General features: G+C 36.6%; 1 protein-coding gene and 1 non-coding gene across 14 annotated transcripts in view; both read right to left on the bottom strand.

The window, feature by feature from the left end:
• The window catches only part of ARHGAP21 (Rho GTPase activating protein 21), a 136,324-nt gene that overhangs the window by 102,903 nt on the left and 6,735 nt on the right, over positions 1–26,686 (bottom strand). For 5 of the 13 annotated variants that reach the window (XM_072825325.1, XM_072825326.1, XM_072825331.1 and 2 more), the window contains exon 1: positions 4,319–4,429. The exons of the other annotated variants lie outside the window; for them this stretch is intronic. In XM_072825325.1, the coding sequence (XP_072681426.1) occupies positions 4,319–4,402 (84 nt within the window). In that variant the 5' untranslated portion in view covers positions 4,403–4,429. Of the gene's footprint in view, positions 1–4,318; positions 4,430–26,686 lie in introns of those variants that run through there. 13 annotated transcript variants of the gene reach the window in all.
• LOC140634582 (U6 spliceosomal RNA) lies at positions 14,241–14,345 on the bottom strand. The gene has a single exon (XR_012032007.1). It is a non-coding gene; the product is annotated as a U6 spliceosomal RNA (small nuclear RNA).

The raw sequence follows: 26,686 nt of genomic DNA, 5'->3' as shown, positions 1-26,686 counted from the left end.
CTCTCTTTCTGTCTTCCATTTGGTTTCTCCAAGGAAGAAATGAAAAATGTACACCGGGGTCCTTCCTCGGTGTGGTTATCTCCTGGTTTCCAACTCAAGGAATCCAATACAAGCTTCCTCTAGCTCTTCTTCCCTAAAATGAACTTCCACAGAATGACTATTTCTACTAGATAATTAAAGTTTCCAATCATTTTACAGTCCTCTTTCAAAGAAAAAAAGAAATCTGCTTTAACAGTACAGTTACTTTTTCCCTTTGTAACATTTTACAAGGAATTTGAACAGAACACTTCCTTGAGAAGGGGAATGTGAATAAAAACCTCAAGAAAGTTAAAAGGCATGTCATGCAGAGGTCAGGGAGTGAAGCATTTCAGAAGAGGGAACATTAAGCAAAGGCCCTGGCACTGAGATAGCAGGGAGTCCAGTGTGGTTAGAGAAGACAGAGTTAGGGACAGGACCTTGGAGATGATGGGGCATGCAGGGACAAACACATAGGGCCCTTGGCCTTTTTTTTTTTTTTTTTTTTTTTTTTGGGCCCTTGGCTTTTATGTTGACTGACTTGGCCAGTCTTTGGAGGGCTCTGAGTAGAGTAACATGTTCCAGTGTTTAGCAGGATCAGACTGGCTGCTGAGCTAAAAAAAAGACTGTAGATTCTTTACAGGCATATACAAAGAATGATGATGCCAGGATCTTCCGTGCTTGGCACTTCCCAGTATTCCTTCAGAGTTCCCTAGCTAGATATGTGGCCCATGCCAATATCAGTTGTCACCAGGTTCAAGGGAAAACAAGAACTGGGTTATTGGATATGTCATATATGTGAAACCTTAATGCCTAACATCTTTGTATGACTGAGCTCCACTATTACCCAACATTTAGCCCTTAGTTCTAAATACTGATTAGGACATTTGAAATTTCATACACCACTGCAGAAAAAAAGAGAAAAACCTAGGGTCTGCTCTTCCTAAAGGTGACAGTATTATAACCTATAAAATTTTTAAATTCACTCATCTCTCACAAAATCTAAGAACATTCTACTCTCTAAGATTTTCTTAATATAGAAATATATTTTAGAAAAGGAATGCTTTAAAAGTATTATCACCCTAAAAAATAAACAAAGAAGCAAATAAATAATAAAAGTATTATCACTCTGACCCAGTAATTTCACTTCTGAAATGGTATCCTATGCAAGCAATACTGAACAGGAAAACAATTTTAATCACAAAGTATTAATCATATTTTATTTATAATCACAAAAAACTGGAAGCAATTTAAATGTGCAGTGACAGTTAAATGATTTAATAAATTGATAGTGTAATATATAAAATATCAAATACATTATAATGATAATGTACTATACATACATTTAATTTAATAAATATTAAATATTATGATTATATTAGAGAGACTCTAGCTAGAAATTATGCAGCCATTAAAAATGATGTCATAATATGTGCATACTATGATTACAACTTATAAAATACACACACAGAAGAAAAAACACTGGGCAGGAAAGAAACTGCAAGGGTATATATCAAAATATTAACAAGAGTTGTAAAAATTGGAAAAGTGATTGATCAAAATGGATTTACCCAGCTCAATTACTCAAATACAAGTGACCATGCATTTTGCTTATAACTTAAAAAATTAAATTAATGGGACCTCTTTACTTCCATCTTTTTATTTCCAATATGGATCTCATATGATATCACCTCTCTCTCTCTCTCTATATATATATATATATCAGCCTGGAATATACTAATAATAACAGTAAGCTTTATTAAGCACTCATGGTGCCAGGCACTGTGTTAAATGCTGGATCCAGGCCATCAGATTTAAATCTTCACAACAGTCCATGAGGAAGATCCTCAGAAGATGAGAAAGAAGAGGTGAGTGAGCAATGCCAAGGCCATCAGAGAGTCAGAGATAGCACCAGGCCTTGAATCCAGTTTTTGGGCACAAAAATCTGCTCTCTTATCCACAGCACCAGAGTGCCTCCCTACAGCAATACAGAAGTATTTAATAAAAATAGAATTCTCCAGCAGTATGCAAAAAAAAAAAAAAAAGCCCCAACTGAGCCCTGTGCCAACTGTGGCACCCTCCCATTACCATCATATCACTCATGTGGTCTGCTCCTCCTGTCTGCCTCCCTTGCTCCTCACCCTGCCATTTCCTTTACTCCTTATTTCTCTCCCACACTTCACTACCTATATCACAAACTTTCCAGCAGCATCCCTGGGCATTGCTTAGCTTCAATAGTAAAACTCAAAATCAACTGCTGTCCTAAAGCTTTCTAAAAACCATAAGTTATACACTAGAAGCCTAATGCCACATTTGGCCATAGATGTATTTTGCTTAGATCTCAGTATTTTGAAAAATACTGTTGAGTATTATTGAATGAGTTACCAACACTTAAAAATTAGGATGAATTCACATAAAAAGGCTAATTTTAAATGTCTCTTGAAAACCAAATGATTTGATAACAGGAGGCCCAACAGGGCATCAATCTCCTGAAGCTGATTCTCCACTTTGCCACAGTCTCCACCAGTCCCTGTTAACTCACACCTGACTCTCTTCAACTCTCTTCACTTTTATGGAACCTGCCACCTTGCCCCCAAAGCACTGAGTTTGTGACTTCCACCAAATATTTTAAGTGGTGGCCTAAAGTCCCCAGGAGACGTGATCATATGCCATTTTTACTTTATGCTAAATTCTCCTCTGACTGATGCCAACAACTAAATGGCCTATCATTGGATGTAAGCCACAGCAAAAGCAGCACCAGCAATCCTGCAGAACCCCAAGCCAACGCAGGTCCAAAAGCACTTTCTGTGGCTGGTTCACTTGATCACCTCACCCTCAGATTATCCCAACTCAAATATTCCTTTGGGATTAGCCAGAACGAAGTCTTGACCAGGTCCTACCTCAAACTACGAAATTTTCTGGTGATGAGACTAATACATTTAGTAGTAACTGCAAACCAGTTACTAAGGAATTTTTTTTTTTTTTAAGTTTCAGCTTCGGTCGGTTCCTGATATTATGAATTTTACATGCAAAGATAATTGCAGTATCTATCTTCTTTTATTCTCTAAGTAGCCATTCAAAATCCATATTTTTACGGTAATGTAAATCCATTAGAAGAGAACTAGAAAGTGCACCAAGGAATCAATCTTATGCTGGAAGAACTACAGACTAAATGACCTCTTCCATCTCTAATTTCTGATCTGTTAGTCTATTGTGCATACCCTGAACCATAAAAATATCCTTTCACCATTCCAGAATAGAGACAATAGGACATAACGTAAAGTACTGGAGACCCAAAAGTCCCACTTGAAACTAAATTCATGTCTCATTAACTTCTGTTCATGCCATGGCTTTGGGAGAACTGAGAAATGGTGCTATACTAGGGGTGGGGGAGCTACATTTCATTTATCATTTACTACTTTCAATATTTTAATTTTTCTTCTAAATTTCAAATAATACTAAAGAACATTTTTTTAAAAAGGAAAACAAATACCCACAAAGTGATTAATAAACCCTATGAAGGTAATTAAATCATGGTTTTTAAAGATTCATTGATAACTAAAGCAAAGCTGCCATTGCATAGCTATTTTGTGAGAGAAGCCATTATGATGAATATATACAATATTATTTACGACTTATAAAAGCAGACTGCACCTAATAAATAATAACAATGCTGACTGAAAGTTGAAGGGAGAAAAAAGAGTTTTTTCTTCTTAGGGAAGTAAATTCAAAAGCATATGACAATTATCATAAAAAATATACTCAACAAAGTTTCTCTACTGCAAAACAACTGTTTTCTAAAAACCTGTCCAGGAACAGAATAACTTCAAAAAAGAACTTTCATTTAATCCCACAGTGAAAGAAATCAAGAACCATATTTCACTAAAAATGAAAAACTAGCTAAAAAGCAATTCCTTCCAAAATCTTGCCTACCTTCCTATAAACACAATATGAAACGCCTCTGAAAATATGTAACATTTACTTTTACAATTTTATTGCTTTAATTTTTCCTAGTTTTATTTTTTAAGTAATTCATTCTAACTTCCCCTCCCCCACCACTTAAAGCTCTACAAAGTCTCATCTGCGCAACTGAAGAGTTAACCTACTTCTTTTAAGAGAAATTCAGATGATACACCATGTTAAGTATTTCAACAAAAAGTAACAATCTGAAAGATTACTTTTTCACTGTTATAGGAAGACACTGATTTTATATTCAGCATTTTCAACTTTTTTGTTTATACATTATAGCAGTTTTTAATTAAAAAGCAAAATATATATGCATATATATATATATGAAACAAACCTGACCACTCCATGCACAGTACAGGTTGCACAGTAGGCTCCAATTGTGGTTGATCATGCAGTCGAATATCCTGAACTGGGCCATGACTGCCTATAGCACCGTCTGCATGGCTTCTCTGACTCAGCTCCTGTCAGCAGGGTAGTGCTGTTACCAGAGCTCTGCAGTGATGTGAGCTGCAAATACGATCTTCCCCTCCCTTTCCTGTCTAAGCAGCAATAACTCACTGGCAGAGCTACCTTGTCTTCCTAAACACTGGTACATTTAAATTATGAAATCATGGAGGGAAGACTTTTCACAAAAGCCTTATTCTATATTTATTACCATCTGATTTTTTAAAAGACGATGGCTCTCTCCTTTCTGGAGATCATAGGCTAGTATTTATATAGTTAATGAAAACACAACTTGGGAAGGTGGTACAATACATCAACCGTGTTGGCCACATCCCACAACAAACCAGCTCCCAACACAAAGCTGTGACAGCATCTGTGCCCCTCAGACTGTGTCCTATCCGAAAGGTATCCCTGAATCCTATCTTCATCTTTTAGTACATTTCACATGGCTACCATCTCTTTAAAGATCCCTCATCTCGGGCACCTTTTACCATTTTTGTGCTTCTCTTCCTACATCTCTGACCATTCCCTCTTGAAAGAGAGCCTAGACTGTACCAAGACAGACTTCACCTTCTCAACTGCTACCTACAAGGAGATGACCTTAACTTTGGAGCTTCAGCTCATTCATCTGTAAAATGGAGATAACACCTACCCTCATGGGGGCTTTAGTAGGAAATAAAATAACATCTTTAACATGCTTAAAAGGGTGTCTAACAGGGGCGCCTGGGTGGTTGAGTAGGTTAAGCTCTGATTTCGACTCAGGTCATGAACTCAGAGTCTTGGGAGTACTGGGATCAAGCCTGCATGGCAAAGGGTTCCCTGCTCAGTGGGGAGTCTGCTTCTCCCTCTGCCTCTCCCCTGCTTGTGCTCTTTCTTTCTCTCTCTCAAATAAATAAAATCTTTTTTTAAAAAAGTACCTAATAAACACCTGATAAGTGATGATTATTAATATTCTTAAGATGGGCTTCCCTTCCTGTCCACATCAGAATTCTTGCTCTCATTTCTTATGCTGTCCCTAGATGATGTCATTCTCCAGGGCCATGATTTTATAATGATGAATTATTTCCAAACCTGTCTTCAGCCCCACCCTTTCTCCTAAGCTTCAAATCTGCATGTCTAAACTCTAGTCAAGCCCATTCACCTCAATACCTTACACCACATATTCCAGCTAAACTCATTACCTTCCCCCTCACAACCCGCACCAGCCACCAGCTTGGGAGCCCCTCATCTGCATAATGACAGCACAATTCAGCCTCTTAGTCACCGAAACAGAAACCAGCCATCCTCAACTCTCTTCCTTACCTCTCACATCTGTCACCAAATCTTGTCTTTGCAGGGAAAACGCACAGTAAACCTGTCCCTTTGCTGGTCTTACTACTGTCACAGCCTCAATTCAGCACCCATCAACTTTCTCTTGTGCTACCCCAAGGGCCTCCAGCTGGCCTCCTGGAACACCCTGTTTCACTCCTTTCTGGAATCTCACCTCCAGAGGACTACCAAAAGAATCTCTGAAACTACAAACTAATCCGATGACTACCCTGCCTAAATCCCTTCCTTGCCCCTTTCTGCCTAAGGCGGTGTTTCCCAAAAAAATGTTCCTACTTGTTCTATAGGATAGGAATATGAATCAGTTAAATGAAAAAAGTTTTTCAATGCAACATAAGTTTAGGAAAAGCCAGGCTAAACAAAAAAACAAAGTTGCAAGACTGCTCAGAGTCTAAGCATGAAGATGAGATTCAAAGGCTCCTGGAATGCTTGTTCTTCTCAAAACCTTTAGCTCACCTTCCTTCCTCTAGCTTTCCCTTAATTGGTGGTGTTCCATAAGGCTCTGACCTCGGCCCTCTCCTCTCATCTCTCCCAATGAGCTCATCTATTCCCCAAACTATAATTATAGTAGACATTGGCTTAATTGACCACTGCCTAAATGACCTGCCAGACAAACCAAAATTCTCAATTCCAGTTGCATGAACACTGGCTGAGCCCATGGCAAGCTCAACTCTTTCTTATGTTTGGGAAGACAGTCTCTAGCCACTTATTTCTGCTCCCACCAAATGAGACACACACTTAACACGCCCATTTTATTTCTGCAAAGCTCTTTATGTAGGTTTTATTTGTGTTACTGTTATTATGTAGCTTAGATGATGAAATATGAGTAAAAATGAGAGTTAGTATTTGTGAAAACTTGAATGCTTTGAAAAGATTCAATAAAGGCTGCTGCTCACTTCTCTACTTTTTTCTTCCTTGGTCTTGTACTTTTTTCTCCAGTAAGATTCTAGAAAGTCTCTCTAGCTGCAGCCACTAGGCATATTCAGAGACTAAGGCTGTTCCTTCTGTCAGAAGATTCTTCTTTTTACCTAGCTAAGTCCTTACCTGACTTGGCTCAGCACAATCTTCCCCGGGAGACTTTCTCTGATCCCTGCACTAGGTGAGGTTTGTCTCCTCTCTGTTTTCATAAATCCCTGTTCTTCTCCTAAAATAATATTCATCGTACCCTATTAAAATTATGTGTTCAATTGTTTATACTTCTCATTATCCATGTACATCCACGAAGGCAGAGACCAAACCATGTCTGTATTTTTTCACTGGTGTACCTTCATGTCTGGCACTTAGAAAGTACTCAATAAATATTTTTTGAATGAGGTAAAATGTGGGAGGAAAAATCTAAGTATAATAGGAATCTCTGGAACTAGAAGCATCAAATGTGAATCATTTTAAGATAGAATAACTTTTATCCTGGGAACCAATCGGTCATTATCACCAATTGTGAGCAAAAACACAAACTGCTTCCTTCCTCAAATGATTCCATTAAGCTCTGGAAGCAGATAGCATTCTAGCAAAATCCATAAATACCTACATTACCATCTATTCTATCCCCACCTTAAGATTCTGAAAAATTCTGGAAGAGGGGAAGGAAAGGTTTTAGGCATCTGTTGTTTAAAAGTTCCCTGGTAAGTACATACCTTACTAGTTAATAATCACTGTACGGTAGCATAGACCCAAAATAAACAAATAAATAAGATTCAGAGACTCAAGGCCCAACTACAATCAAGCTTTTATAAATCATTCCTATAATCAAACTTTTATAAATCATTACTAAACACAGTGTATAATTCAGTAACAATATTGTAACAATACTAATTTACTGGTTTTGATAATTGCCCCATGTTTACTTAAAATGTACATTAAAGGGGACACCTGGGTGGCTCAGTGGTTGAGCATCTGCTTTTGGCTCAGGTCGTGATCCCTGGGTCCTGGGTTCAAGTCCCACATCGGGCTCCCCTGCCTGCCTCTCCCTCTGCCTATGTCTCTGCCTTTCTCTGTGTATCTCTCATGAATAAATAAAATCTTAAAAAAAAAAAAAAGATGTACATTACAGAAATTTGGGTGAAGAACATAAGGCAACTCTGTACTATATTGCAACTTTCCCATGACCTAAAATTATTTCCAAATAAAAAAAAGTTAAAAAAAAAAAGTTAATGAACAACTGCAACCCAGTAGCAAGGCACATCCCTAACATCCAGATGTGAGCTTGAAATATCATTCACCACGAAAAGGAAGCAGGACTTCTTAGAGAAATGGCTGATTCTAGGTCCTAGGCGGGAAATGTACATAAAAGATGAGCTAGAAAACCACACTCGACAATAAGGACAAAAGACAATCTGGCTTGTGTCTAAAGGACTTGGTTGAAAACTTGGAAGAGCCTACCACTGGTCAAAAAGGGGGTAACTGCTATAAGGATCGAAACCTTTGACATATGTTGGCATGTGCCAGCTAATAACACTAGATAGATAAGCAGATAAATACATAAATACATACACACACACATACATAGGTCACCTTGGAAAGGTGATCAGGAAACTGATCGTTTCTAGAAATAAAGGGCAAGAATTAAGGAAAAAAAGATCACAGTCATATGATTACAACATTGTTTCCCAACATACCGTTTATACTTCTAAAACATTAGTTAATACGTATGTATAATCCCATATTGACACTTCCGAAATTCAAACATCCCTCAAAGTCCAAACATTTTTTGTGACTCATTGATGGCAAAACCTGCCCTGCCCTCAGTTGACGCAAAACTCTTCTAAGCTTGTATTTATTCCCCAGATGATAAATATTCATACGTTTTCACCAGAAATTACTGATAGCTGGGTGATGTCCCAGAACCTGCATCATCTTACATTTCTAAAATTTGAAGACTTCTAATTTCTGAGAAACCCAAGAATTTCAGAAAATAGATTACAGTTCTTCACGAATAGCCCTGGAAATAAGGATAACTAGACAGCAGGGATCCAAAATAAAAAAAAAGAACAGAGGAAGAAGACCACAGAAAGCAAGACCATCGACCTTGAACGAGGAACATCTTTTTTACCTAGGGTCACTGGGGTCAGAGAAAGCTTTACAAACAGGTAAAATCTGAGCCAAATTTTGAAGGAAGTGTGGGATTTACGTAAATGACAAGACATGAGAAAGGCATTTCAGGCAAAATGAACATGAACAGACATGAAAACACTTCAGACTTTACATATATTCAAGGGACAATGGATCTGCCATTTGCTTTGAGTAAATGTTCGATGTTGGACAGGGAGACATTATGTGGAAGAAGAATGTGTACTCTAAATCCTGTCACAGTCATTCAGCTTTAAATGAACTTTTTCTTTGGAAAAACATTTTTTTTATATATGATATATGGTGGCTGACAGGATTAAATGACGTAAATGATAAATGTTAAGGTACTTAATAAAGGTTCAGTGTTCTCTCTAAAAACCCTAAAAAATTATCTAAAATATACTTTGTCTTACTGTATGTTTCCAGGAAACAGATATTAGAACCTAGAACTTACCAAAAGTATATTAAGATTAAATAAAAGGTTAGTAAATGTCAAGAGTATAAATACCTAAAGTGCAATAGGAATAAAGAATATTAAAAAGACTATGACACTCAAAACAAATAAATATCTAATGCTAGAAATCAAAAGGCTACTAATTAACTTTTTCTCTGATTTATATATTTTTAGGCAAAAAAAAAGTATACATTATGTAGATCTTTAACAACCGTTATCACCCTTTGCAAAGACTTAATTACTCTTTTATTTCCATCTATTAGGAATCTATTCTGATGGTCTATACTTTTGCTCTAAAACCAAAAAAATCCAACTAGTCTCTTTTCCAAACTAGAGGTTTGAGATCATCTGGCAAACAAAGTCTTTGGGATTTACACAGTTAATCTAACAGAAACAAATTCACTTTTTCCTGACTTTCCCTGTTAATATTATCTGGAGAAAAGCAAAAACACTACCATAGAAAAATATCCAATGGGAAAAAGTCTCTTCAACAAAGCGTGCTGGGCAAACTGGACAGCTACATGCAAAAGAATAAACTGGACCATGTTCTTACACCATACACAAAAATAAACTCAAAATGAATTAAAGGCCTAAATGTGAGACCGGAAACCATAAATATCGCAGAAGGGAGTACAGGTAGTTATTTCTCTGACATTGGCCATAGCAATATTTTTCTAGATATGTCTCAAGGAAAAAAAATGCAAAAATAGGGGTACCTGGGTGGCTCAGTCAGTTAAGTGTCTGATTTTTGGTCTAAGCTTAGGTCATAATCTGTGGTCGTGGAAGGGAACCCCAGCGCAGGCTCCACGCTCAGTGCAGAGTCTGCTTTGGATTTTCTCTCCCTCTCCTTCTGCCCTTCCCCCAACTTGTGCTCACTCTCTCTGTCTCTCTCTCTCTCTCAAGTAAATAAATAAAATCTTTTAAAAAAAAGAAAGAGCAAATTTAAATCACTGGATCAAAATTTTGATAAATCACTGTATCAAAATTTAAAACTTCTACACAGTGAAGAAAATAATCAACAAAATTAAAATTAAAAGGCAATCTACTGAATGGGAGAAGATATCTGCAAAGCACATATCCAATTAAGGGCTAGTATCCAAAATCTATAAAGAACTTACATAACTCAACTTCCAAATATCAAATGATACAATTTAAAAATGGGCAGAAGACATGAACAGACATTTCTCCAAAGAAGACACACAGATAGTCAACGGGTACATGAAAAAAATGCTCAACATCACTCATCATCAGGGAAATGTAAATCAAAAGTACAATGAGCTATCACCTCATACCTGTCAGAATGGCTAAAATCAACAATACAAGAAATAACAAGTGTTGGTAAGGATGTGAAGGAGAAGGAACCCTTATGCACTGTTCGTAGGAATGCAAACTGGTGCAGCCATTGTGCAAAACATTATGGAGGTTTCTCAAAAGGTTAAAAAACAGCCACCTGGCTGGCTCAATCTGTAGAGCATCTAACTCTTTATCTCAGGGATCCTAATAAATAAATAAGTAAGTAAGTAAGTAAATAAATAAATAAATAAGGTTAAAAGTAGAACTGCCTACAATACAAGAATTTCACTACTGGGTATTTACCAAAAAAATACAAAAACATTAATTCAAAGGGATACATGCACCCTTATGTTTATAGCAGCATTATTTACATTAGCCAAATTACAGAAGCAGCCCAAGTGTCCATCAGTAGATGAATGGGTAAAGAAGATACACACACACACACACACACACACACAATGGACTATTATTCAGCCATAAAAAAGAATGAAATTTTGACATTTGCAACAACATGGATAGAGATAGAGAGTATAATTCTAAGCAAAATTAGTCAAAGAAAGACAAATACCCCATGACTTCACTCATACGTGGAATTTAAGAAACAAAACAAATTGAACAAAGGAAAAAGAAAGTGAAAGAGACAAACCAAGAAACAGATTCTTAACTATGATAACAAACATATGGTTACCAGAGGGGAGTGGGTGGGATATGGGTAAAATAGATGATAGAGACTGAACAGTACACTTATCATGATGAGCACTGAGTAATGTAAAAAAACAAAAAAAAAAAGGAACAACAACAACAAAACAATAATAACAAAGTTTGAAGACTCACACTCCCCACTTTGAAAACTTACTACAAAACTACAGTAATCAAAACAGCGTGCTACTGGCACACTGTGGTATAATATAGACCTATGGATCAATGGAAAATATTACAGAGCCCAGAAATAAATTCTCACATATATGGTAAATTAATTTTCAATTCAGTGCCAGGACCATTCAATGGGGAAAGGATAGTTTTTCAAATAAATGGTGCAGAAAAAACTGGATATCCACAAGAATGAAATAATACCTTTACTGTATACTGTATAGAAAAGCTGCCCCCCCCCAAAAAAAAAAACAGAAAAGCTGGCCCAAAATGGATCAAATATCTAAATTTAAGAGCTAAAACTACAAAACACATATTGTTTTCACATATTGTGGAAAATCTTCAAGACCTTGGATTTGGCAATCACTTCTTCCTTATGATGCCAAAAGCAAAGGCAACAAAAGAGAAAGATAAATTGGGCTTCATAAAAATTTAAAATTTTATGCATTAAAGGACACTATCAAGAAAGTGAAAATAAAACATACAAAATGGGGGAAAATATTTGTAAATCATATATCTGATAAAGGATTAATATCAAGAATATATAAGGAACTCTTACAAGTTAACAACAAAAAACATACCCAATTTAAAGATGGGCAACAACCTAGAATAGACATTTTGCAAACAAGACAAATGTCCAACAAGCACATGAAAAGATATTCATCATTAGTCATTATGGACATGCAAACCAAAACTACAATGAGATAACACTTCATACGTATGCTGGTTAGCTATCATTTTTAAAAAGTAATTTTTTAATGGAAAATAACAAGTATTGGTGAGGATGTTGAGAAACTGCAATGCTCATACACTGGTTGATAGAAATATAAAATGGTCAGCCACTGTGGAAAATAGTTTGGCAGTTTCTCAAAATGTTAAACATAGAATTACCATATGACCCAGCAATTCCATGTCTGAACATATAATCAAAAGAATTAAAAACAGGGACTCAAACAGAAATTTGCATACAACATTATAGCAGCATTATTCACTACGGTCAAGGTGAAAACAACCCAAGTGTACAACAACAGATGAACGGATGAGAAAATATAGTATCACATACAAAAGAATATTATTCAGCCATAAATAGGAATGGAGTTCTGACATGTTCTATACCAGGTCAACCTTGAAAACTTCAAGCTAAGTGAAATAGGCCAGACACAACAGGACAAATATTATACGATTCCACTTCTATGAGATACCTACAATAGTCAAATTCATATTAAAAGCAGAATAGACACTACTGGGGTTAGGGGGAATGAGGAGTTATAGCTCAATGAGCACAATGTTTTTGTTTGGGATGATGAAAATGTTCTGGAAATAGTGATAATCATAACACAACACTGTGAATGTACTTAATGCACTTAATTATACATGTAAAAATGGCTAAAATGGTAAATTGTATATGTATTTTACCACGATAAAAAAAGTTAATCAAGAATTTCTGAAATAAAAAATATAATTACCTGTCATAGCTAAGGGAAACAGTACAACACAGGTTTTTACCTACATAAGAATCTATACTATAGTAATTTGTATAATACTTTCATAAGCAAACAAATCAACTACTTTTATTTTTCTTTTTAAGATTTTATTTATTTATTCATGGGAGACACAGAGAGAGAGGCAGAGCCATAGACAGCGGGAGAAGTAGGCTCCTCGCGCAGAGCCCAACATAAGACTCAATCCCAGGACTGGGATCACGCCCTGAGCCAAAGGCAGACACTTAACCGCTGAGCCACCCAGGCGTCCCTACTTTTTTTAATATATACAAACTGTATTCAGAGTTTACTTATTTAGGTAGGCTTCCAAAAAAATTAAAGGTTTAGATAAAATTAAATTGCCTAAACGTTGCATGCCAGTTTCATTAAATCCAAGATATATCAATAGTTTGTAATTTAAAATCTACAGAATATGTAATTTTTCAATTTTCATATTCAATTACTTAGAAGTTTTCAATGTTAGCTATAATTAAGGGGAAAAAATTTGAAAAATTTTCTCTATTGAAAAACAAAACTTAAGAATGTTGCAAAAGGGCAGCCAGGGTGGCTCAGTGGTTTAGCACCGCCTTCAGCCCAAGCATGATCCTGGAGATCCGAGATTGAGTCCCATGTTGGGCTCCTTGCATGGAGCCTGCTTCTCCCTCTGCCTGTGCCTCTGTTTCTCTCCCTCTCTCCCTCTCTGTCTCTCAGGAATAAATAAATAAAATCTTTAGAAAAGAAAAGAATGTTGCCAAACTATTTAGGAGAATAAGATAAGTCCAACGATATGATGTAACATACGGTATTAGAGCTATAAAGTTTTAAGAAGTCAACTTTCTGAAAGGTACAGCAACTCTCTCCCTGACTATTCTTGAAAAAAAACTTTGAAATTAGATCTTAGAAATCACAGAAGCTAAAATTATTTTGATTTCCTTCTTTTTAAAAAAATATAGTTGGAGGGGGGCTGCTGCCTGGGTGGCTCCATGGGTTAAACGTCTGCTTTTGGCTCAGGTCATGATCCCAGTGTCCTGAGATGGAGGCCCAAGTGAACTCCCTGCTTAGCAGAGAGTCTGCTTCCCCTCTCTCTCTCTGCTCCCGCTCCCCCACACTCATGCATTGCTCTCTCTCAAATAAATACATAAAATCTTTAAATATATATATATATATATAGAGAGAGAGAGAGAGAGAGGATTTCAGAGTAAGGGAAGACAAAACTAATATTCCAGTAGTGGGTGAGGTATTTAATGTCTTAGCTGGTAGTTTTAGTTTTGCCCATTAACTTCTCATTATATTTAGGTTTTTTTCCCTGTTTTGCATTAAAAAAAATTATGGACCACTTCACAAATATATGTGTCATCTTTGTGCAGGGGCCATGCTAATCTTCTCTGTATTGTTCCAATTTTAGTATATGTGCTGCTCATATGAACCGTGTTTTGTATTTTTAATTGCATTTTCACCTATTTTAATTGAGGCATAAATATTTACACAGAATGTTTAACTCTTACAAAGCACCAGCTCTTAAGTATACAGCTCATAACATGCTACAAATGCATGTATCTAAGTAATTCACCCTAACCTCATGAGACAGAACATTTCCATTACCCCCAGGAAGTTTCCTGTGTGTCCTCTAGTCATTCTGAAAGTCTCCTTACCTCCACAGGCAATATTCATCCATCTTGCTGCATGTGTACATAGTCTACTGTTTTTTATTGCCAAAAAGTATTCCACAGTAGGAATAAATGAAAATCTAGCTACTTTCCTATTAATACACATTGAGTTGTTTCTGGTTTGCAGCCATCATGAATAAAGCTGTTACGAACATTCCTGAACAAGTCTTCTGTGTGAACATGTGTTTTATTTCCCTTGGGGGTAATTATGTAGGAATGAAAATGGCAGATCATAAAGTAGGTATATGGTGAACTTTATAAGAAACTGCCAAATGGTTTTTTTAAATATTGTACCATTTTACACTCCCATCAGCAATGTATCAGATGCTCTACATCCTCACCAAAATCTAGTGTTATCAAACTGGTTTTTTTAAAAAATAAATTTTAGTGCAATTTAATTTATACAGAAGAAAGTGTGTCCCCCTTTAAAATGTATGCTGCAGTGAATTCTGTCCACTGTACACATCCATAGAACCACACAGCCACCGTACAACCAACATTTTCATCTCTCCAACTCCCTTCATGCTTCTCTGCAATCAAAGCCCTCCCAACTTCAGACAACCACTGATCTGCTGCTCTCTCTCACTATAGCTTAGTTGACTAAGTTCTGAAATTTTATATAAGTAGAATCATGCACTCTTCCAAGTCTGGCTTCTTTTTTTTCCTCAGCATTTTGAGATTCATTCATGGTGCTAACCGTATCAACAGTTTGTTCTTTTTTTTTTTTTAATTTTTATTTATTTATGATAGTCACACACACAGAGAGAGAGAGAGGCAGAGGGAAAGCAGGCTCCATGCACCAGGAGCCTGACGTGGGACTCGATCCTGGGTCTCCAGGATCGTGCCCTGGGCCAAAGGCAGGCGCTAAACCACTGCACCACCCAGGGATCCCAACAGTTTGTTCTTTTTAAATTTCTGAGTAGTATACTATTACATGGATATACCACAGTTGTCTGTTGATGGATTTGGGACTGTTTCAAATTTGGAAATACTATGAATAAAGCTGTTATGAACATTCATGTATGAGTCCTTTTGTGGACACTGTTTTCAGTTCCCTTGAGTAAGTACCTAGGAGTAGTCCACGTGATAAATGTATGCTTCACTTAATGAAAATCGTCAAAATATTTTTCTAAGTGGTTATGTAATTTTGCATGCCTCTCAGCAATGTTTGAGTTCAATTATCCTACATACCCAATAACCCTTAATATTTTTATTCTTCTTAAATTTAGCTATTCTAGTGGAGTACAGTGGTAGTTCTTTGCGGTTTTAATTTGCATTCTCCCCCCCCCATCATGATGCTATTGAACATCTTTTCATGTGCTGATACACAATTCATGTACCTTCTTTTAGGCAGTTCTGCTTTTTCCCATTTTAAAAATTGGGTTGTCTGGAAGCAGGTCCTTGATCAAATACACATAATACAAATATTTTCTCCCCATCAGTGGCTTTACTTTTCATTTTCTTAATGGTGTTTTACAAAGAGCACAAGTTTTCATTTTGATGAAATACAATTTATCGTGTTGTTTTCTTTTCTGGTTGGTGCTTTTGTGTCCTTTCACAGAACTCTTTGTCTACCCCCAAAGTCACACATATTTTGTTCTTGACTAGAAGTTTTATTGTCTAGCTTTTACATGTATGTCAGTGATCTATTTGGCGTTAACTTTTTTCCATGATGTAAGGTAAAGATAAAGGTTCATTTTGTCTATATGGATATCTACGTGTTCCAGCACCACTCAAATCATCTCACTGAATACTAATAATCATGTATGCATGGGTCTCCCAATTCTCCACTGCCTTTCATTGTTATATATATCTATCACTAAAGCAATTCTATACTAACGATTTTTGTAACTTTAAGTATTATAAAATAACAATATAAATAATATAAAACTAATTCTTTTTTTCAAAGTTGTTTGGTTACTCTGCGTCCTTTGCATTTCCAAATAAATTTTAGAATTAACTTGTTTATTTCTAATAAAAAATTTGTTAAACCTTGCTGGAATTTTACGTGGCAGTGAACTGGATTTATACAGCAATTTGTGGCTAAGTCACATCTTAATAATACTGAGTCTTCCAATCCAGAAACATGGTATTATATCTGTTTATTTAGGTTGTCTTTAAGATATTAAAATAATAAGGCTATTATTTTTGTTTCATTTCTCAGTTGTTTCATATATAGAAATACACTGATTTTTGTACAGTAGCTTTGTATTCCTGTATCTTATGACCTTGCAAAATCTACTTACTAGGTCTAGAAAGTGTTTTTGGTAGATCCCTTACAATGTTCTCTGTGCACAATCACATCTGCAAATAAAAAGTTTTACTTCTTCATTCTCTTTTTCCTTCCTTCCTTTTATTTCCTTTTCATGATTTATTACATTAAGTAGGGACTCCACAATATTGTCAAACAGAAGTACTGAGAGCAGGGCAGCCCAGTGGCTCAGCGGTTTAGCGCCACCTTCAGTCCAGGGCATGATCCTGGAGACCCGGGATCGAGTCCCATGTCAGGCTCCCTGCATGGAGCTTGCTTCTCCCTCTGCCTGTGTCTCTGCCTCTGTGTGTGTGTGTGTGTGTGTGTGTGTGTGTGTGTGTGTGTCTCAGGAATAAATAAATAAAATCTTTAAAAAAAAAAAAAAAAAGAAGTACTGAGAGCAGACATCCTTACTCTGTTCCTGATATTAGTAGTAAAGTATTCAACATTTCTCCAAGTACGATACCTGCAGGTTTCTGTTATCAAATGGGGTAAATTTCTTTATATTCCCAGTTTTCTGAGAGATTTTATCATGAATGAGTGTTAAATTTTGTCAAATGCTTTTTCTGCATCTACTGAGAGATGATCATATGAATTTTCTCCTTTATTGTTTCTTGTTAAGCTATTAAATATGTTAATTATTAATACGTTAAAATGACAATCTTTCATTTCTGCGATAACTCCAACTTAATCATGACATTATTATCCTAGATTTAACTTGCTAACATATTGTTAAGAATTTTTCTATCTACAACCATGAAGGTTAGTGGTTTGAATTCCTTTCCTTATAGTGGTCTTGTCTAATAATTACCAGGCCTATACTGGCCTCATAAACAGGAGATGGGAAATATTCCCTCCACCTCATTTTTTGAGTTTGAATAGAATTGGACTCATTTCTTCCTTAAACATTCTAACATATAGAATATGTTAATGCAGCCATCAGGATCTGGAGTCTTCTTTGTGGGTAGGTTTTTAACTACAAATCAATTTCTTCAACAGATTTAGGACTAGTCAGATTTTTTTTTTAATTTCTCCTGGGGTGTTTTGGGAATTTGAATCTCTCAAGGTATAATATTGTGATTTATACTAAGAAATACATATTTGGTCTTCATCTCCATTCCCAGCACAGAGCACCTAAAACCCTTGGAATTTCCAAAGTGGTAAGAGCAACAAAGGTGTCTTTTGTTGTGTTAATGCGGTGACTTTTGGACTGCACCTAAAGATAGGGGCTGGTTGCCAAAAGAACCAAACCTGTGATTAGAGAGTTGGAACTTTCAGGCCCACCCCTCTGACCTTAGGGGAGGAGAGAAGGGCTGGCGTATGAATCACTCACCAATTGCTAATAATTTAATCAATTATGCATATGTAATGCAGCCTCCATAAAAATCCAAAAGGATAGGGTTCAAAAGCTTCCAGGTTGGTGAATACGTGAGGATTTGGGGAGAGTAGTGTGCTTGGAGAGGGCATGGAAGCTCTACACCTTTCCCCGTACCTTGTCCCATGCATCTCTCCCATGTGGCTGTTCCTGGGTTATATTCTTTTGTAATAAATCAGTGATCTAGTCAGTGTTTCTCTGAGTTCTTTGAGTCACTCTACCAAAGTAATCGAACCCAAGAAGGGGGATGTTGGAACCTCAGATCTACAGCCATCTATAGCTGGTGGGTCAGACAACAAACCTGGACTCGAAATGAGTGGCTAGGATGAGGGGGCAGTCCTACAGGAATGAGCTTTTAATCTGTGGGACCTGATGCTATGATGTGGTCTCCAGGCAGACAGTGTCAGAATTGAGTTGAACTATAAGATGCCCAGCTGATGCTGCAGAATGGCTTGGTTTGGGAACCCATTGCCACCATACACAAACAAATCTGAATGGGTACAGAATCCTTACACACAATCTACCCATAATATCTAACTGTCAAATTCATAGACTTAAAGTTGTTCATAATATTCCCTTTTTATCTTTTTACTGTCTGCAGGCTCTGAATGATGTCCCCTCTCTTATTCCTGATCTCGACATTTAATGTTTTTCCTCTTAATCACACAAACTGATTTCTAAAGTTTGAAATCCTTTCCAGAGACTGACATAAAGTCGCTTTCTGGTCTGCTGTCAATTCAAAGCCAACTAGAAAAGACAAACTATCAAATTTATGCTAAACATTTCACCATAGTTTGGCAAAATCAAGCAGTATTCACTTTCTAAGCCATGTGTTTTTGGTATCCTTATGCATCCTGAATATATATGAATATTTCAGAGCCTTAAATATCTCTCTACCTTTTTCCTAGAGATCCCACTTGATCCAAACACAATTTTCAGTACTGGTTCAAAGTAGATACAAGATTATGATCAAATAAAAAGACAGCCAAGAGCAGTGACAGATGCTAAGGATTAAATAGGGAAAAATGATTCTTCTTCCAAAGTCCTCACCTAAACTGAAGACAATTTGCATTAGCTCTTGTCTAGAGCGGATGCAGTTCTAGTAACCATAAACTATGATTATGATATGAAGTTCTGTCAATATCTTCAACTAGGGATTCTAGTTTGGGTCACATCACCCCAGGAAAGACTCCAGTGGTACCCAGTCTCTCCCACTAAGTCTACATTGTAATTGTGTGATTTTTAATCAACTGTACATTTTGGTAAGGCATCACTGGTGCTTTAGGCAGCCAAAACTAGTGAGAGTCAGAAATGAAGGCAGCTTAAAAACAAAACAAAGCAAAACAGAACAATGTATCAATTGAAAAATGTGCAAAGGATCTAAACAAACATTTCAACAAAGACATACATACAAACGACCAATAGTTATATAAAACGGTGCTGAACCTCGCTAATCATCAGAGAAATGCAAACCAAAACCACAGTGAGATAGCACCTCATCCTGTTAGAATGACTATTGCTAAACAACAAAAACCCAAAGTATTAGGGAAAATGTGGAAAAAAGGGAACCCTGGCACACTATCGGAAGGAATGTAAATTGGTACAGCCAATTTATATGGAGGATCCTTGAAAAATTAAAAATAGAACTATCATATGATCCAGCAATCCCATTTCTAGGTACTTATCCAAAAGAAATGAAATCAGGATCTCAAAGATAATATTTTTCAGTGTTAAAAAAGAAAGAAATCTTGCCATTTGTGACAACATGAATGAACCTGGAAGATATGCTAAGTGAAATAAGCCAGTCATGGAAAAGTAGATAAATACTATATGATCTCATTTATATGTGGAATCTGAAATAGACTCACAGAAGAAGAGACTATATCACAAGGGGCCAGGGAAAGTAGGGAAAATGGGGAGGTGATTGTCAAAGGGTACAAAGTTTTAGTTATGCAAGATTTTGGAGACTACTATAGAGCAAAGTGCTTAGAGCTAACAGTACTGTATTGTATATTTAAAATTTGCCAACAGGGTAGATCTTATGTTAAGAGTTCTTAATGCAGACACACACATACACACACACACAAATGCAAAAATAGCAGTAACAATAATACTTAAGGAGGTCACGAATATGTTTATGGCCTTAATGGAGGGAACAGTTTCATGCTGTATATTTATCCCCAAACTCACGGAGTTGTACACATTAAATATGTAAGCTTTTTTTTTTATTTTGTTTATTTATTCATGACAGACGCACAGAGAGAGAGAGAGAGAGAGAGAGGCAGAGACACAGGCAGAGGGAAAAGCAGGCTCCATGCAGGGAGCCCCATGTGGGACTAGATCCCAGGTCTCCAGGATCATGCCCTGGGCTGAAGGCGGGGCTAAACTGCTGGGCCACCAGGGCTGCCCATGTAAGCTTTTTACATATCAATCATACCTCAATAAAGGCATTTTAAAAAGCCAAGGTATGTCAAATATCCAGAACTCTAACATATTTGAGTATCTAACAACTATTCTAACAGGAGGACCTTTGAAGAAGCAACCCTGGACCTCTGTTTGAACAGCTTTATATCAAAGTCAACTAGAGAATCTGGGATTTCCTATTAACTCTCAGAAGCACTGTTTTTACCTAGGAAAAGAAAGCAAAAGAGAAATCCATTCACCACTGTCATTTATTCTTCTTCTATTGATATACTCATACCCACTTTTTAGTGTCTCTTGGCAAAACAGACACATGGGGTATAAACTAAACATCACATCCTAGAAGACAAGAAATACTTTGCATGTATGCCATCACATTCAAGGACGTCAGTTTTCTCCAAGGCTCCTCTTACTCCTTTGAATTCAAATCATTCTCTTTGGAGATGCCTATCAACCTTGGTTATGCCTTCTTCATTTGTTTACCGTCTCACTCTGTCAGAGCCTCCTTATCTTTACTCCTTCTCCAACATCACTTTCAATGACTTCAAGAAATCCTGCCTCTTCTTCAGAATTGGCAACTGGAGTCTGTCATTAGCTTGCATTGTATTTGCACTGTGCTATCCAATGCACCTCACATTCCATGAGATTGAAAGACAAGACTGATTCAACAGACAGACAGAATGGCTGCTAGTGTTAAATGACTGGAAGGGTATGTGGAAAGAAATATTCTGTTAATGATTAGCTTATTATTATTTATGTTAGAATACCTACTGAAACCCTTTATGATGTATACTTAAGCAAAGAGCATCATATATATATACACACACACACATATATATATGAATGATAAATATGAAAGAGCACATAGAGAAAGAGAATGAGGATATATATGTTTTATTGCATTGTAACTTTTACTACCCTTGATAGAGTTAATATGAACAAATGACTGACTATAAGATGCACAAAAGAAATTATTCTGTTACTTGCTTAAAGAAAAATACCTTTCTGTAAATGACACAAAACAAATTACTTTTGTAATACAGCTAAAACGTATCAATAGCTTCAATATGACCAGAATCAGAGTTCTATAACTTTAAAAAATATTAACTTTTGGTTAAAGTATAACGTGCACACAAAAATGTACAACACGTATCATGGTTGAATTTTAAAGTGCTCTTTTGACATAAAGTTTATTTTATCTGAAAAGAATATTACTTTGGTATACTAATGACATGTAGAAATGCATGTGACTGAAAATATAAGAAAATAATTACAATTTTAATCTTGAAATTTTCACTTGTTCAGTCATTTAAATTTTCTCTCCATATTTTTGCCTGTTTTCTTTCTTTTCTTTTTTTTTTTTTTTTTTTTTTTTGCCTGTTTTCTTTACATTGATTTCAATCTGGGCAGAAAAATTCCAAAATCAGGATACCATAAGAATTCAGACTTTGGAAGGAGCTATGAATGTCATTTAGTCTTATTTTTATCAAACTTGGAAGGTCACCAGGGGATCTTTTTAAAAGTTAAGGCTTTTCAGTCTCACTTCCAGGGATTCTAACATTAGCTTAATGGTGGGAATAAGAATCCGTGGTTTTATAAGTTGCCCAAGTGATTCTAATGATCACCCAGATTTCCCTGACTTAAATTCCTACCAAAGCAGGAATTCTGTCTATTATTCCCCAAGTGAAGGTCATCCTATCTACAAAGAATACATTCAATTTCAGTTACCTTCTTTAAAAAAAGTTTTTTTTTTCTGAATACAGAGCTGAATAAATTGGCTCATCTATCCACAGATCCTACCCCTGTCCTTCCTAGCCATTCAAAATAAATCTTACCTCTTTTCCAAATTACAGTACTTGAAAATACAGTATTTTTTAAAAAGTACACTGCTTTGTAAGTTTCCTTTCCCCATTTACAAAATTGGTGAAGTACATGTATGTGTGTCTAAGTATGTATGTGTCTACCTACATAGACATACGTGCACAGAAGGAGGGCTGATACCCACACAGTTCAAAATCTGTATATAACTTTTGACTCCCCAGAACTTACTGCTGACTGGAAGTCTTACGGATGACAAAAAAAGTCAATTAATACACTTATTTTATATAATACACTATTTACTGTAGTCTTACAATAGCGTAAACTAAAGAAACTATTATTAACAAAATCATATGGAAAAATATATTTACAGTACTGTTTTGTTTTTGTCAAAAAATATCTGCATATAAGCAGACCCACACAGTTCAAACCTGTGTTGTTCAAGGATCAATTGTATATATCTTCCCTATGGGCAGAGAAGGGTATCTATAATACACTATTAAATGAAAAAAAAAAGGTAAATTGAAAACATTTCCTAAAAGCATTATAATTGGGATCCCTGAGTGGCTCAGTGGTTTAGCGCCTGCCTTTGGCCCAGGGCGCGATCCTGGAGACCCGGGATCGAGTCCCGCGTCGGACTTCCTGCATGGAGCCTGCTTCTCCCTCCTCCTGTGTCTCTGCCTCTCTCTCTCTCTCTCTCTCTCTCTCTCTCTGTGTCTATATAAATAACAAAATAAATAAATCTTAAAAAAAATTTAATAAGTAAATAAAAATAAAAGCATTGTAATTAATATCTGATTTAAGCTGGATGCCCAAAGCATTTCCTTACCCACTTCACATTCACTAGGTAGATAATACGTTTCCAGAAGCCAGTATGTAGAACCCAGAGAAGAAAATAGGACTCACTGACCAACCTAACACAAGTTCTTTTAAATACAGAATCTTTACTTACTATCAAACTTCTGGGGATTAAAGACGTCTGGATATCTTGAGGTTAAAAAAAGAAAAAAAATGCCCATTAATCCCCAAGATCACAGTAGCGAAGACATATCCAGAAGAAATGTAATCATAAACCCAGCTTTCTAACTACTGATATTTAAGGATACTCTCCACGTTGTAAGAAAAAAGAAAATCAAGATGTTCTTAAGAATATAAGTTCTGCCAAGATATACTAAAGATTAATGCACTGAACAAGAGTCTAAGTCAAAAGACTATGTCCTCATTTGGGTGTAAGAAGGAAGCAGTAGTTATGGGATCAGGAGCAAGCACTGCACATGTAGCACTACTCATGACTGTGCCAGATGTGGATCGTGACAAGGAGAAAAGGCAGTAAGAAACAAATTCTGAATCAAAACCACGCCCAGTATCAAATAGAAAACTTAAGAGCAGCCAATGTAACTAAGGAAAAGAAAATACACTCTTTAACTTGCCATTTTTTAATAATAATAGTTTTCTCTGGTCTGCCCAAAAACTTTCCCCAAAATAGATGGACATTCAGAAATATCAAATATGGGTTCTAAATCTATTCTCTTATTCACAAATCTACACAGTGGGATTCCTTGCATATTCATGGAGAACTAGACAAAAGAGGACTTAGAAAAAAACAATTAGTTTCTTAAACCACAGTACAGTGTATCTGCTTGTCCCTCAGATTATTTTAGAAGTACAAAAGGCCATCTTCCAGATTTTATTGTGAAATAAAATATTTGCACAATCTTCAATTTATTTAAGAATATGACAGCTTCGACTAAAAAACTATTTTGGTGGAAGCAATCCAAAATGAAGTTTTTACATGAAGACATCTTCCTACTCTAAACCAATAGAACATATAAAAGGCTCATTAGATTTAACATATTTAATTCTTTATGGTCAATTAAAAGTAGATAAATATAGGACAATCTTTAAGTCTAATAACCTTTTGGTTTGCTAATCTAATCACATCAACCAGAAAGAAAAGCAAGTGCCTCCCATATGGTCTTTCTGTAACAGAAAGTAGCTGCATTCAGTAATGGCATCTGTGCGTCTTTACCCACACTAGCATTGCTCACGCTGAAATCACCATATTGTTAAGTATAATAAGATGACAGGTCCCTTCACAAAGCAGAGAACAAAAGAAATGGAATATCACTTTTGTACTAGAATAATTTGACCTGGTAAAAACTGAAGAAATGAAAAAGGATCAGAGATTCTGTAACCAAAGAATAAGGACTTCACAAAATGTTTATCTCGGAAGAAAACAAATGCTAAGAAACACGGACAATGTATTGAGAAATTTTCTGTAGCTGGGGGTACTCATTTGCTGATGGCCTGCATCTAGTGATAGGTCCCACCCAATTCATTCATATCTGGAATTCTGCTGTAATGTCACTTCATACCTGCTGCTGCTACTGCTGCTGATCTGAATTCTGGAAGGCTTTACCTTTAATCGCAACCCGCAGCATAAAGCTTTTGACATGCAATGGTATTCTGACATACAGACTCAGGTATACAAAGGAACACATGTTTAAAGTTAAATAATAGTGTTATATTACATGGCACTACAATGAGCCTAGAATGAGTCCTAGGCCTCCCCTGAAAAACAAAAACAAAAAAAACACGTTTTTAAAAAAATATTCAAGTACTGTTTTGAGTAAGTGTGTATCCTTCTCAAAAAGTATGTAAGTATTATTTTAAACAGTATAGGTTTTCAAGAAGTCAGAGTTCCACAAGACTAGTGACATACTGCCTATTTTTAAAAATCTGTAAGTGGTGTCTGTTGATCATAGTTTTGGAATTAAGCAAAAAAGAGAAAATACAAAAATAATGTAATCCCCAAATTCTCATCATCTAGAATGAACAACGGCTAACATTTTGTCATAACCAACGTCATGATCGTTTTTAACTTGTGATGAAATGTTTATGATATTGAAAAATGTTTAATAAAGAACGTTAATAGACTAGCCGTTCGTTTTAAGACAAAATATTTTACCAATACAGACACATTATCTTTTTTATAGTTTCCCCACCAGCCCATGTCCCCATCCACTGGTGTGTTAATTACCATTATCTCACCTCTTAGTGCAAATTATTTCATACACGTGTGTACACACTGTGTGGGTTACTGTTACTTGGTTACAGGCTTCCCAAAGGGAGGAAAGATGCAAAGAAAAAAAGGTACCAAAGATGTGAACAGTAGTCCTAATGAAAATGGAGGTCCAGAAAACAAAATACTCATACCCTACACACTTCTGTATAATCTAAATTAAGTATTCACATGTTCTGTATCCTTACACAAACTCAATAACGTTTTAGAATTTTTCTTAGTCTTGACTCACTCATTCATTCACTCATTGGAAAAAAATATTTGTGGGCCAGCAATGGGCTAGGCGTTCTTCTTGGCACAGAAAGTACCATGTGAACAAAACGAACCACACTTAATACTAGCATTCAAGATACATGATCTGCCCCAATAAATAAGCAAAATCAGATGGATAAGCATATCAGATGCACAGTAAAGGCAAGCAAGGTGTGTCATGGGAGCAGGGGGAAGGTGTTCGATAAACCCAATGGTCAGCAAAGGCCTCACTCAGGTGACCTCAAGGCAAGACCTGAAAGAGACAAGGAAGCGAGCCCTGCACACACCTGAGTGGGGAGAGTGCTCCCAGTGGAGGATACAGCTAGTGGTGGGAAGGCTCTGGGGAATGCCACGCCCAGGAGTGTGCTCAAGAGTCCAGAATGACCAGTACAGAGGGAAGGCAGTGAGAGCAGAAGGTGAGGTCCAGGAGGTGGGAGGGCAGATTGTGTGGGGCTCTGCAGGGCCTATAAAGACTTCAGCTTTTAACCCTGAGGGAAATGAGAAGCCATCAGAGGAATGTGAGCAAAGGAGTGACACGCTCTGATCTACAGAAGGTTCGCTCTGGTTACCGTGTGGAGAACAGACTCCAAGAGGGCAAGCACGTGAGGCTGACAGTCACCCAGATTTGTATAGTGTGCATGAGAGAGATCAAAGATCACTCCAAGAAGCCTGACCTGAAAGGCCAGAGTGCTGGTGCTTGAGAGGAGGGAACTGGGAAGGTGGGCAGGAGGAGTGGATGCAGAGAATCTGGAATCTGGTTTTTGATATGCCTCTTTACTCTCCAAGTGGAGACTCAGTGGTCAGGTGGATGTAGGAATCTGACTTTAAGGGATATAGAGACCAGACAGGGGTGGACACACACATACACACACACAACTATACAGGTATATATTTGAATTATC

The sequence above is a fragment of the Canis lupus genome, chromosome 5 (assembly GCF_048164855.1).
Source record: "Canis lupus baileyi chromosome 5, mCanLup2.hap1, whole genome shotgun sequence".
Taxonomy (NCBI): Eukaryota; Metazoa; Chordata; class Mammalia; order Carnivora; family Canidae; genus Canis; species Canis lupus.
The sequence above is the reverse complement of the archived record's forward strand: the minus strand, read 5'-3'. Positions and strand labels throughout refer to the sequence as shown.